General features: G+C 39.6%; 1 protein-coding gene across 1 annotated transcript in view; it reads right to left on the bottom strand.

Moving 5' to 3' along the window:
* Positions 1-14,765, bottom strand: part of HERC1 (HECT and RLD domain containing E3 ubiquitin protein ligase family member 1) — a 172,181-nt gene that overhangs the window by 110,507 nt on the left and 46,909 nt on the right. Inside the window, exons 8-14 of the mRNA XM_054716166.1 lie at positions 14,329-14,456; positions 9,728-9,872; positions 9,455-9,626; positions 7,517-7,651; positions 6,824-6,989; positions 4,807-4,932; positions 3,418-3,639 (exon numbers count right to left, since the gene is read on the bottom strand). Of these exons, the coding sequence (XP_054572141.1) occupies positions 3,418-3,639; positions 4,807-4,932; positions 6,824-6,989; positions 7,517-7,651; positions 9,455-9,626; positions 9,728-9,872; positions 14,329-14,456 (1,094 nt within the window). The remainder of the gene's footprint in view (positions 1-3,417; positions 3,640-4,806; positions 4,933-6,823; positions 6,990-7,516; positions 7,652-9,454; positions 9,627-9,727; positions 9,873-14,328; positions 14,457-14,765) is intronic.

The raw sequence follows: 14,765 nt of genomic DNA, 5'->3' as shown, positions 1-14,765 counted from the left end.
AGGGAAACCCAAGCCTCCTGCTCGCTCCGTGGCCGCAGCCATCTTGCTTGGGGTTAATTTGCATACTCGCTCCTGATTGGCTGGTGGGCGTGGCTTGTGGGTGTAGCAGAGTATGGTTAATTTGCATATTACTCTTTTATTAGATAGGATACCATAATTTAATCATTCCCCTATTTTCAACATTTTAGTTGTTTCTAATTTCTTATTATCCTATATAATATCCTGTATAATAAAACGCTAATATGCAAATTGTCCCTACGGGCAGGAGTTCGACCGACTGGGAGTTAGACGTGCACTGACCACCAGGGGGCAGTGCAAAACATGGCGGGCATCAGTGATGCGGCGCAGGCAGCAGGCAGCAATGGAGGCGCTGCCAGCCCCAATGGGCCCTGATGACAGCAGGACTGCAGTAGGATGGTGGAGCAGGTGAGCAGGCAGTGCCAGGCTCAGGCGGGTGCGAAGGGAGGCCCTGGCTGGCAGCTGCTAGGGACCCTACCCGTGCACATATTTCGTGCACTGGGCCTCTAGTTGGTTATAATTAACTAGGGGCCCAGTGCACGAATTTGTGCACCTTGAAAGAAACTGTGGGACATGAGGCTTCAGTGGGCACAGGGGCGGGTCTCGCCCCATCCTCCGTGCCCCAGCCCGGCCCCTCCTCACATGGCCCCTGGTCCCCTCTCTGCGGGAAGCCCTGCTCCAGCCGCCACTGCTACCATGCGCTGATGGCGCCGGCCCCGCTTGCACCTGCTGACCGTGCTGAGCAATTGGGGCCTGCACCAGCAGCAGGTGTGAGAGGGGCCGGCGCCATCAACATGTGCAAGCAGCAGTTGCTGCCCAGATCACCCTTCAGAAGCAGGGGGAGGTGGAGAAGCCCTGAGTGGCAATCAGGCCCAGCAGCCACCACTTGCACCCGCTGACAGTGCCAAGCAATCGGGACCGGCGCTGGTGCCGGCAGTGCGTGTGAGCAGCGGCTCTGGCGCCGGCTGCGGATCCAAGCGGGGCTGGCACCAGCAGTGGGTGCGAGAGGCAGCTGTGGGCCCTGATTGTCCCTCAGGAGCAGGGGGAAGTGGAGAAGCCCTGTCCCTCAGGAGCAGGGGGAGGTGGGAAATCAGGAGCAGGGGGAGGTGGAGCAGCCCTGAGGGGCAATCAGGGCCGGTAGCCAACCGTTCATGCCCGCCAATGGTGCAGAGTGATTGGGGCCGGTGCCGGGCGCCGGCAGTGGGTACGAGCAACGGCTCCGGTGCTGGCAGTGGGTGCAAATGGGGCTGGTGCTGGCAGCAGGTGCAAGTGCCAGGCAGGACTGCGGCGCGCAGGAGCAAAGAATTTTCAGTAACCACCAGAGGCTCGCCCCAATGACAGCGACTGGCGCTCTGCCTTGGTCTGGCACCCCCGCACACCACGGCTAATGCCTGCCATGTTTTGCACGCACCCCCTGGTGGTCGGTACACATCATAGCGACCGGTTGTTGGGTTGTTCCGCTGTTCGGTTTATTTGCATATTAGGGTTTTATATATATAGATGATGCAATGAACATCTTTATGTATAATATATGGTCTGTTTACAATATGCAAAAGAGGATCTCAGAACATTTTAAGACCCTTGCAATATAAGCACCATTATAAACTCCCAAATAAGCACTATTAGAGAGAAACTGACTGTTTGTATCCCCTCAAAATTCATATGTTGAAGCCTAATCTCCCCAAATATTTTAGTAATTGGAAGCAGGATCTTTAGAAGGTGAATTGTTATGAGGGCAGAGCCCTCATGAATGGGATTATGCCCTTACAGAAGAGATCACAGAGAGCTTGCCAGTGTGAGGACACAGGCAAGAAGACAGCTATCTATAAACCACCCAATCCTCCAGTGCCTTGGTCCTGGATTTCCCATCTGCAAACTAATTAGTAAATTTGTGTTCTTTATAAGCCACCCAGTCCAGGGTATTGTTAAAGCAGACCAAACAGGTTAAGATAAGAACCATTATTTTAAAATCTTGGAACATGACAAGTTTGGTTTAAATCACAACAGGAAGAAACAATAATTTATGATTTTAGCCCAAAAGTAGTATTTTATTGCCATGTCCACATAATATACACATCTACTTTAGCCCTAAAAACAAAATAAAGGAACTACTTTAATTCAGCATAAATGTTTCTTAAAAGTGGATATGGATATACTATAACACTGTTCCCATTCCACTTACAGCCAAATATCAAGTCAAATTTACATTCTTAAATCTGAGAGAAAATAATTTATAAGAACTATCACTCTAATTTAGTCAACAATCTTTTAATATAGGCAGAACAAAACGCTAAGACTTGTATAGAAGAAAAAGAATATACAGACCTGACACTGAAGAGGCATAGGAGACAATGTGAAAGGATACACAAACAAGTCGAAGTTATACAGTACACTTTGACTCTAAAAATTGCTAAAGGGTATGCAGTTATAAAGCTATGGTTAGATGGGGTTATTTGGGCAAGGATTCCTAGAATAAGGTGGGGGGTGGGTTGGTGGGTGGGAAGAGATCAACCAAAAAACTTGTATGCATATATGCATAATCCATGGACACAGACAATAGGGTGGTGAAGGCCTGGGGCAGGGGATGGGGGTGGGCCAGAGGGGGTCAATGAGGGAAAAAAGGGGACATATGTGATACTTTGAACAATAATGATTTTTTTTTTAAAGTTACAGATTGGTAGACAGAAGAGCAAGCAGAAGATAGGTGTACCATGTGCAGTGTAAGCCGAATGATGAAAGGTCTGAAAAAGTTTTAATTTAATAAAATCTTGTTTTTTAATAAAACAAGATTATTCCAGCAGTAGGATGCTGAGAAGATACCAACAGTGAAAACAGCTATAACACTACTATTAGTATTAGGTCCTGATGGCCTGAGTTAGAACCTATAGAAATGAAAAGAAAAAAAGAGATGGATTTAAGAAACACCACAAAGTAAAAATTAATGGCCCCCTAATGCAGGGAAAGCTACAGTGTCCACCTTCTTCTCTCCAGTTGATCAGCCTATTCTTAGTGCCAATCATATTGTTTCATTATAAGATTATATCTGGTAAGGTCAGTCATTATTATACCCATCCTCATTATTCCTCTCTTGCAAAATGTTGTTGACTATTTGTATCTGTTTATTCTTGTACATTAACATCAAAAAATTTTTGGTAAAATTCTAAAATAAATCTCTTTGGAATTGTCAATTATAAGTCAGTAGGCACCCACAATATTTCAGAAGATCTGACTTGTTTTTACCCTATGGAGGAGTGGAGTATGGAACTTTATTTCATTAGTGTTTAAATGTCAAAATATCTTGACCTAAAGTGATATCTTCCACCTCTAAAAACAAAGAGGTTTATTATTATTATTATTATTATTATTATTATTTTAACCACACACACAAAAAGAACTTACTGTATAAAATCCTAAATTTCTTAAGAGAGTCTTCATCAAAATTTCAGCAAGATGGGTGTCTGGATGGCAACTCTGAGTGCCATAAGGTTGATCTGACAGGTTTCCGTAGCCAGTACACACAGAAGAGAGGTCAGCAGCATCAGAAGGTGAGCTGTAGCCAAGTAAGGAGGCTACATGGGTATGATCTTGCAAACTTGTCAGAATGATATCCAGTTGCATTCTCTAAAAAAAAAAAAAATTTCCATTGATAAAATAGGAATTAGCATAAAACTCACTAGAAGAAAAAGGATCCCAGAAAAAAACTATACTAATGATGCTAAATAATCCACTACATATCCTGATTAACAATAATCTTTTAGCAAATAAGTAATCAAAAGAAAAGCTATCTGGTCCCGGCTGGTGTGGCTCAGTTAGTTGGAGCATCATCCCATATACTGAAAGGTAGCGGGTTCGGTTCCCAGTCAGGGGCGCATGTGGGAGGCAACTCTTCAATGTTTCCCTCTCACATCGATGTTTCTCCCTCCCTACTTCTCTCCTTTCCTCTCTTTGAAAAAAAAGAAAGAAAAAAAATTTAAAAAAGAAAAGCTATCCCATTAATACCACTTGGGAAAATGCAACTTAAGAGTTTTATTCCACTCTTTATTATAAAACCTAAAACTCTAAGCTAAAATGGCATATTCTGCATAATGATTTTAGCACTGTAAGTAGAAAGGAGTCAGAAATGTCAACAAATAAACTATACTACACATTCTTCTACAGAATTACCAATGAAACTTTTTATTCTAATGTTTGAAATACATAATTTAAACCTAAGTTAATGTAAAATACTCACTGCAAGGCATCTGTGAATGTTATATACAAGTACGCACCATTTTTCCTGGGTATGTTTAACTCTACAATTGATTGTTCTACTTGATTAAGCAAAATGTATTTACTTAAATGTACAGAAGATATTAAAAAGAAAAGAATAAGCATACTCATATCATCAAATACTTTTTCATAATAGTCATCTTTTACTTTTTAAGTAAGCAATTTCAGACAAAGTTCTGGGCATGGAATCAATAGTAGTGCAGGCCCTTGATTTCAACTCAGTACATTACAAATAAACTAAAAAGTCTCTGATTTAAAAGTGTAAGCAACACTGGAAAAATGAGCCATAATTTTAATAATTTCCCCCACATAATTTAATAAATTATCATTTACTTCACTTTCATTAGAAATCTGGGAACTCTCCCAGCAGAAAACATTAAATACAAGGATTTATCAGAACCACCAAGTTAAGTGCAGTATTATTTCATAAACACAAGGCAATTGATTAGTTTTATTTCCCTCTCTCTATGTTTTGTGTGTGATATTATTGGTTTACTTAGATACCATGCAGAAGCTCACCTGTCCTTTGGATAAGCTTTCCCATCTATCAGGTCCTTGGGGTAAAAGAGAATGAAGTAACTCCATACGTTCTCGTAATGGAGGTAACAGCATGGTTGCTCCCACTGACAGAGTTTCAATTACCACCTAATATTAAAAAAGAAAAGTGTATTTATTGGCCTGGTTCTTATCTTTTTAATAAATAAGATAAATCCACTGATATTAGGATCACAGAAATCATAGAAAGTGGATCATGGAAATCTAAATAAAAGTGGTATGTGAAAAAAGAAAGCATGCAAGTCCTTCTTTAAATGTCTTTAAGAAGGCCAGAATACATATTTTAGATTTGCCACTAAGTAGATAATCATCACCCAACAAATATTTAGTGTTGAATACAGCACTGAGCCTCGTAAGGCTCTCTGCAAAGTTGAGCAGAACTCCTGAAGTGTCCAAATCATGAAAGATAAGGAACTGTAACAGAGTGCAGAAGACTAAGGAGAAATAACAATTAAATCCTGAATAGGATCCTACAAAAGAACAAGGACATTAGTGGAAAACTGATATAATTTCTAATATAATTTTTAGTTTAATTAATAGTATTAAGCCAATGAAATTTCTAGGGTTTGATCATTGTACTATGGTTATGTAAGACATTAGTATAGGAGAAACTGGGTGACAGATACATGAAAATCCTATTATTTATGCAACTTTTCCTTAAGTCTACAATTGGTTCAAAATATAGCACTAAAAAAGAAAGAAACAAAACACAGCAACAGTGATTGCTGAAAACAGAGAAATTACTATAAGTTTTAGGGAGAAGTAAAAAGGAATAAAAACAGTCCTCAACAGAAACGGCCTTATACCCACCCTGGGAGAATCCATATCCTAAGAACTCTCTTAAGACAGAGTAGCTACCAAGGAAGCTCAAGGAATAAATAAATGATTCTACGGATACTTGTTTAAGTTAACTTCCTTACTTTATTCCAGTACTTTTCAACCTTTTAAAAAATATTTCACTACGTTATTGCTGATATTAAATTCTCAGTTTCAGGTTAATGTTAATACTCTTACCTGCAGCATCCCAGCGACATGCCCCTGCAGCAGAAAAATCACCATTTTTGTTTTTGTTTTATTTTAAATTGACATGTAAATCACATGCCAAAAAATTCCTGCATGCCCCACACTGGGGATTGAGCCTGAACCAGAAGGTTATCCAGGCTTAAAAAAGAAGTAAACACTGCCATATGCTACAACATAGATGAACCTTGAAGACATTATCTATATTATAAAAACCCAGTGGCCCTAATGCCATAACAACCAAAGACCAGCACGGGTGGGCAGGGCTGCAAGCATGGTGAGACCACGTGGGTGGGCGGGGCCCCGCGATTTCGCACGCTGGGCTTCTAGTAATAAATAAAACAAGCTAGTCACGAATAGACAAACAGTATATGATTCCACTTATATGACACACCTAGCATGTCAAAGTCATAGAGACAAAAAGTAGAATGGTGATTGCCAGGAGCTGGAGGGAGGGAAAATGGGAAGTTATTAAACATGGATATAGAATTTCAATTTTATAAAATGAAAAGTTATGGAGATGGATGGTGATAATAGCTGTACAACATTATGAATGTATTTATTGCCCCTGAACTGTACACTTAAAAATAGTTAAGATGGTAAATTTTATATTATATGTATTTTATCATAATAAAAATTAAGCTAGGTCATTGTGCTCATAAATTCATTTTCTGGTGTTCAAAAACAGGCATGTTTATAAATAGACAACTTCAATCCAATACAATACAATGAGAACATATATAAGAGAAACCTAACCTGGCAGGAGAGCAGGGAATGAAAGGTTTTCTCAGAAATGACATTTGAGCTTTATTTTCTTAAAGGACATTTGTTCTCCCAAGAAAATAGGAGTAGGGGAAAGAACATCCAAATGAAGTTTTCTAAGATATAGTTGAATTTCTAAGCTACAACCTCAGAGAAAGATGTGCCTTGAGATACAGATTCATGAGTCCTACACTCTTACCTCTTGGATTTCATCTGGGACAGTTGAGTCCATCAGTCTGAAGAGCAAATTTCGAAGTGGACCTGCCTGTCTCCCAAGAATGCTGGTAGCTACCCCTCCCGCAAGTGCAAGAGCAAGGTGATTTGACAGAAGCTTCAGGCACAGTTTGAGGAAACTGTGGTGTTCCCTGAAACCAAATAAACTGCAGTGAACTTTTGGAACATAAAAGAGCACGTGCTTTCCAGTTTCAGTAACATTTTTTTCTCTTTAAAAATTTTGTCAAATTATGACCAACAGTAATTTTAAAACATGATTCATGAAATTATGGGTAACTCTCCAAAAAGATTTTTATCAACAATTACCTAAGTTTAGCTCTTTTTTAGATTATAAAGAAATTTCATATAATTGAGAGGAAAATCAAACAAGAAAGAATAGTAAGTCAAAACTCTGGGGAGAGGCCAATGGGGGAAAAAGGAGACCTATGTAATACTTTAAACCAGCGGTCGCCAACCGGTGGTCCATGAGGTCCGAAAGGTTGGCGACCACTGCTTTAAACAATAAAGAATTAAGTAAGTAAGTAAGTAAGTAAGTAAGTAAGTAAGTAAGTAAATTCATCCAGCATTCCAAAAATAAAAAAAATAGTAAGTCAAAACTTTAAATGAGTAATTAATAGACATGCACTCGCACACACAAATATACATATATAGAACATACCTTGATGAAGGGAAAGGGAGTGGGGGAATCTCACTGTTTATTTTATCACAGTATCTCTCAAGAAAAGAACGCAGGTGTGAGAAGGTACTCTCTTCAAGATCTACACAATAAGGTCGGTGCCATGCAACAACTTGTCTAGAAAAAAGCATTAAGAAAAATCATGGAGCCGCCTTAACATAAAATTTTTACACATGATCAAAACCAAAATCTAAACCATTACTAAAGCTAAAAGTTTCAACAAGATACACAGAAAACCTTATTGATTATGAAGGTGATAAAACCTTTCATTTTAGCAACTGAGGAAAACCAAGAATTGGCCATCCCTAGAGTTCTTCAATAAGAAAATATATAACCACCATCTGTTTTGTAAGGTTTGAATATTCACTCACCTGAAGGCAGAATGATCTACAGTGAAGACACATGATCCACAATAGCCCCTTCTAAGGGTCTATAAAATATATATTTCATTTTAAGAAACATAGTCTGACTCACAGTGACATACTGACATCTATTAAAGGAAAAACTCCTAAAAACTCTTGTGAAGATTTTCAAGATCTTGGAAACAAAATATCTACATATAAAATAGGAAGTTGCAGAGTTAATACTAATGTAAATTATTTATATTCAATTTATTATCCTTTTGGGCTTTTGTTTTAGAGGGTATAAATGTATTTAACTGGTTACAATGTTATAATAAACCCCACCTGAATCCAAGGTCTAGAATGCAAATACAGTTGACCATTGAACAATGCAGGGGTTACAGGTGCTGACCCTCTAGCCCAGTGCAGTAAAAAAATCCATGTAGAACTTTTGAATCCCCAAAACTTAACTGTAGTTGTCCCTCAGTATCTACACGGGATTGGTTGTAGGACACCACCCGCCACCCCCCCTTGTGAATACCAAAATCCGCAGGTGCTCATTTCCCCTATATAAAATGGCAGAGAAAAATGCATACAGTTGGGCCTCCAACTGCCACAGATTGAAAACTACTGTTTCCAATCCACAGTTGACTGAATTCGTGGATGCAAAATGCACAGATATGGAGGGCTGGCTGTATATTTATTGGCGAAAAATCTGTGTATGTATAAGTGGACCAGCACAGTTCAAAGCCATGTTGTTCAAGGGTCAACTGTATAATACATTCTAGGTTGTAAATTGGCCCACATGCATCTAAAAATATCTGAAACAACCCTCAAATTCCTTAAAATTCAATCTCCCAATATTGGCTAAAAATCACCTACCCAATTAAACAGATCTATGTTTATCACTTCATGAAAAAGCTAAATTCCTGCAAAAAGTAACTTATTTTATTTAAAAGTCTGGCAACTACTTTTTCTAAAAACCAACCAGATAAAGGGTACAGAGGCTAATTAATTATTTAAATCAATTAAGCCTACTTCTGGTTTTGATTATTTTAATTTAATTTCCTCTTGATATTTATACATTTAATTTTAAAATCATTATCTGGGCCCGGCCAGTGTGACTCAATGGTTGAGCATTGACCCATGAACCAGGAGGTCATGGTTCAATAACAGGTCAGGGCACATGCCCAGGTTGTGGGCTCTATCTCCAGTAGGGGGTGTGCAGGAGGCAGCCGATCAATGATTCTCTCTCAGCATTTATGTTTCTATCTCTCTCCCTTCCTCTCTCTAAAATAAATAAAACATTTTTTAATCATTATCTGGACACAGAAGAAATTCAAAATGTTTAGAAGACAAATTAAGAAAATATCTTAAATACAGGGGATAGCCTCATGCTTATAAAACATATCTAACCCCAATATTCAAATGGAAAGAAATCTAGATGTCAACTATGATAATAAAAAAATACTAAAAATGTTCAGAAGGGTATATTAAAACAAAGCACAGTTATTTCTGTTTTTACTAGTGCTTCTACTGTTATTAAAACACAAAATTTTTTAAATGTGGCCACTCTTACCTGTCTCTAGGAAGAGCAGTCCATGCCAGACTATGTGATGTTCCAGCAGAGATCTGCTGAATAGCTATGCCATCTAAGCCACTCACTTTCTTTGGTTTAGTAATAGGACCTGTGGAATTTCCTTGGCCACACTGCCCCATTGAGTTATTGCCCCAGGCATAAACTTCATTATCTAAAACAAAACACGAAGAACAAAAGAAAAGCCCAATTTAAATGTAATGTATTTGTGGAAGATGATAGTTAATACTAATTGTTAAAAACAAATGACTTTACCATGAGAAAGAGCCAAACAATGACTGTCTCCAATAGAAATATCAACTATTCTGGTGGCAGCCAGTTCTTCAATAAGCTTGGGTCTCAAAGCTGTAGCTTCTGAAGAACCACAACCTAGACAAGCTCCACAGCCCCAAGCATAGACCTGAAACAAATAGAAATACACTACACATAATAACCTGAGAAATTAGAAATAAATATTATAAAAAACAGTGTGATTTAATACTAAATAATAACTTTATTGTTGAAATAGTATTTACTGTTTTGATTCTTTTAAAAATGCTCATAGTAATTTATTTTGCTGTTTTTAAAAGTTTATTATATAGGCAGACAAAAACCTGAGCTGAAAGAAAAATAATTGGTCATAAAAAAATATACGGAAGGATCTTCTGAGAGATTCTGCCAAAGATACTTATTGACTTTCATTGTGTTATATTTGCCCAAGTTTAGTAGCTTAGAAATACTGTTGCTATCTTAAAACTTCTCCTTTACATGTTTCTTACATTGAAGGTCCCAACAAATATTATTGTGTTGACTAGACCAAGGTGTGATCATATAAAAAAAATTCTATAAATCACAAAACTGCCATTTATGATTTAGTTGAAAAAATACCTTACCTCATTGTGATAACAATTTTAATTACCACTTAGAAAGAGGACCATGTGAAACAAACATCTTTATTTTTGACTAATACTGATTAAAGATGTTTGAGGGAAATATGAGGTGAAAAATATGAAATATAAAAGAATAAACAACTGCCAATTTGGCAACCCAAAAGCAAAATAATCAGCAAACTGAACAATTTTTTTTCTTTCAATGGGTCTTATAGACTCTTATCTTTGTGCCATCAAGTTTGGGAATTATTTTGTCTTGTAATCCTATCTAATAAAAGAGTAATATGCAAATTAACCATCACTCCACTACACCCACAAGCCACACCCACCATCCAATCAAGAGCAAGTATGCAAATTAACCCCAACCAAGATGGCTGCGGCCACTGAGTGAGCAGGAGGGAGGCTTGGGTTTCCCTGGCGATGGAGGAAGCCAAGCTTTCCGCACACCCTGGCCGGCCCAGGCCTCCAGCCTCCGCTTAAGGCTACAAAGTTTCAATTATAGAAGATAAATAAATAGCAACAGAAATGGCTGCCACCACAGAGCAAGCAGGAGGCTTAGCTTCGCTCCAGGCTACAAAGTTTCAATTGTAGAAGATAAATCCCAGATACCAGGGCCTCCGCTTGGGTCGCCAGGGGTGTGGCCAGCCTGCAAACCATCACAGGCCCCTCGCCCAGGCCGTCCCACATCACAAGGGAACCCTCACCCTGATATGGGACACCCTTCAGGGCAAACCAGCCGGCCCCCACCCGTGCACCAGGCCTCTATCCTATCTAATAAAAGAGTAATATGCAAATTGACCATCACTCTAATACACAAGATGGCTGCCCCCACGTGGTCAAAGATCCTGCCCCCATGGGGACACAAGATGGCCACCACAAGATGGTCAGCAGGGAAGGGCAGCTGGGAGGGACCAGGCCTGCAGGGGAGAGCAGTTGGGGGAGACCAGGCCTGCAGGGGAGGGCAGTTAGGGGTGACCAGGCCTGCAGGGGAGGGCAATTAGGGGTGACCAGACCTGCAGGGGAGGGCAGTTAGGGGTGACCAGACCTGCAGGGGAGGGCAGTTAGGGGCAAACAGGCTGGCAGGGGAGCAGTTAGGCATCAATCAGGCTGGCAGTGAGTGGTTAGGGGGTGATCAGGCTGGCAGGCAGAAGCGGTTAGGGGCAATCAGGAAGGCAGGCAGGCGAGCAGTTGGGAGCCAGCAGTCCTGGATTGTGAGAGGGATGTCGGGCCTAAACGGGCAGACATCCCTCGAGGGGTCCCAGATTGGAGCGGGTGCTGGCTGGGCTGAGGGACACCCTCCGACCCCCCGTGCATGAATTTTGTGCACCGGACCTCTAGTTATTTCAGGAAAGAGAGGTTAAACCTCTTCAACAAAAAAATGAAGAGCGAATACTTTTACCAGTTGCCAAAGAACTTATTTATGTATAGAATGCCACATAATTCCAGTACAAGAAAGGTTTATGTTAGGAGGGGTAGGAACTAAAGATAAATAAATTGATAAAATATACGGTCAATGTCATTGAAAATCTCCTAAATCATTCAAATACAATATAGTACTGTCACTCATTAAGACCCACACAGCTTGTGCTCTTCCTCTCAGGAGTACAGCCGTGCCTGTGCTTGCCCTCCTCCCCGCCACCCAAAAAAAAAAAAAAAGACTCACATAGCTAAGTTTTGCTACTGCAGTATTTCTTTGCTTGAATACATGATGAAGAACTACTTGGCTTGCATTTTAGGGGCCTTGTTGTATAAAAAAAAATACATACTGTATCACACTTAATATGGTGGTGAGTTAGCACTGAAAAGGCCTGAGGGACTGAGATGAACCAAGGAAAAAGTAGATGTTCATTTCATGCTCAGCAAGTAGTATAATGGTAAACAGAACTACCCTTACCATTCAAAAGTATTTCTCTCTCACTTTATTTTTTTCTCAGTTTATGTATTTGACTTCACATAACTTAGTGTACTCATAGAGCAAACAATTTACATGTTTCTTTGGAATTTAATGTACTTAATTTATTATTATATTACTAGAGGCCAGGTGCACGAATTCGTGCACCAGTAGGTTCCCTCAGCCTGGCCTGAGGGATTGGGCTAAAACTGGCTCTCTGACATCCCCTGAGGGGTTCCAGATTACGAGAGGGTGCAGGCCAGGCCGAGGGAGGTTGGCCAGCCAGGGAGGGACCGCGGGAGGGCTCCAGGGCATGTCCGGCCCATCTCGCTCTGTCCCAATCAGCCGAACCCCAGCAGCAAGCTAACCTACCAGTCGGAGCATCTGCCCCCTGGTGGTCAGTGCACATCAGAGCGAGCGGTTGAGCGGCCTTAGCATATCATTAGCATATTACGCTTTGATTGGTTGAATGGACGACCGGACGAGCAGACACTTAGCATATTAGGCTTTTATTATATAGGAGGATTAGCAACTAATAGTTAAACAGTACTTCTTGGTTTATAGAAACTTTCCATTCAAATAATAGTTGTTTATGATCATTTGTAAGAAAGTAGGAATTATTACTCCTCTCTTACAAAAGAAGCATTGATGCTCAAGAGAGGTTGGTGATTTGCCTGTGTTTATACAACAAATAAATGAGCATCTTCTGGCTTCAATTCATTGATTCTTAACACAAAACTCTCAGTGAGAAAGATGTAAAAGAGAAGTTTTAAGTTTTAAGGTAGCAACCAGCATTGTAACAAATGACTAATGTAGTTAAGTACAAGGTGATAGTTTGAGGTAGATTATTAAAAATTTATTTATTGATTTTTCTCTTTAGAGACAGAGAAAGAGGGAGGGGGTGGATGAGAGAGGGAGAGAAGAGAGGTGAGAGGGGAGAGGGGGAGAAAAGGAAAGAGAGGGGAGGGGAGAGAGAGAGAGAGAAAGAAACATGGATCTGTTGCTCCACTTATTTATGTAGTCATTGCTTCATTTTTATATGTGCCCTGACTGGGGACAGAGCCCGCAACCTTGGTGTATGGGGATGACGTTCTAACCAACTGAGCTAATGGGCCAGGGCATGAGGTAGATTTTTTAGGACACAAGGCATTCAAGTCTCTCAAAAAAGAAATTTTTTTTTTAATATATTTTACTGATTTTTTACAGAGAGGAAGGGAGAGGAATAGAGAGTTAGAAACATCGACCAGCTGCCTCCTGTACACCCCTAACTGGGGATATGCCTACAACCAAGGTACATGCCCTTGACCAGAATCGAACCTGGGACCCTTCAGTCTACAGGCTAATGCTCTATCCACTGAACCAAACCAATTAGGGCTCAAAAATTTTTTTAAAAATTATATGTTAATTTCCACTTTGCTGCTCATCTGCCTTTTGATTTAGTTCGAAAATATTTTTATACCACCACCTGGCACATAAGGGATTCCTATATGTAAGAGAATGAGTGGTTAGCTCCCTTTTCCACTGTCATTGCTGATGGATTTAAGCAGGAAATTACTGTCAGTCTATCACCATACCAGGACCCTTTCCATCACCAACAAACGAAGGGAAGTCAAGATACTCATGTATAAGTTCAAAAGTTTTTAAAGAGATTGTAAAATTCTGACTATCCTAAGCCTGACTAACCCTTTCTTAGGACACCTAAACCTCTCAGATTATTTTCCATATGGAAATGTTCTCCTTACCCTCTCTTTTGATCACCTTCTTGCTTTGTTAGTTAGTTCATATCACTGGTTCCAGCAAGATCTAGTCTCTCTTTCCCCCACTATCCATGATTTTTAGGAAAACACTTAAAGGTTGCTGAGTGCTAAAAGGTTTTATAAAACCATCTTAATACAAAGAACAGGGGGCTAAGGGCAGGTTTACCTGGGTCACACAGGCCAGGTCAGAAAACCTGATTCCTTCTCAGATACTGTACTTCAAACAGGAGAAAATATATATGTTTTAAATGTATTTTTTAACTTTAAATTTTGAATTACCTTTTTGTCACCTAGTTCTAGGAAATGATCTAAGCCTTGATGCTCATCCCTTAGTCTTACCTGCCCTGTTGATGTCAAAGAAAGTGAAGACTGGCTCCCAGCACAAACTTTGCGTATGAACATTCCTTGTAAAGCTTCAATAACTTTAGGTTTATACACCCTGTTGGTATCACCATGGCCAAGTTTGCCTATGAAAACAAACACATTCAGGTTAAATAATTTATTTGTTTTAAAGAACCTCTATTCTTGCAATTAAAACCACTTTAAGATATAGAAAAATATTTTTGTTTTTCTCTCCTTTTATAGTGATATTTCTAACTTCAAATTTGCTGATATGCTAAATAGCTCCTATATTAGAGTGCATATGAAGTAATAGTTTCTAATTTTTGAAAAGATTTAATAGTTCATGAACTAGAAAACTTGGCAAATCACTAAAGAAGAAAAATAAATGGCTAACATATATTCAACCTTACTAAGGCCCAAAAATACAATTTAAA

Source organism: Eptesicus fuscus, chromosome 5 (genome assembly GCF_027574615.1).
Source record: "Eptesicus fuscus isolate TK198812 chromosome 5, DD_ASM_mEF_20220401, whole genome shotgun sequence".
NCBI classification, from domain to species: Eukaryota; Metazoa; Chordata; class Mammalia; order Chiroptera; family Vespertilionidae; genus Eptesicus; species Eptesicus fuscus.
Note: the sequence above shows the minus strand (reverse complement) of the source record. Positions and strands in the feature narration are given on the sequence as shown.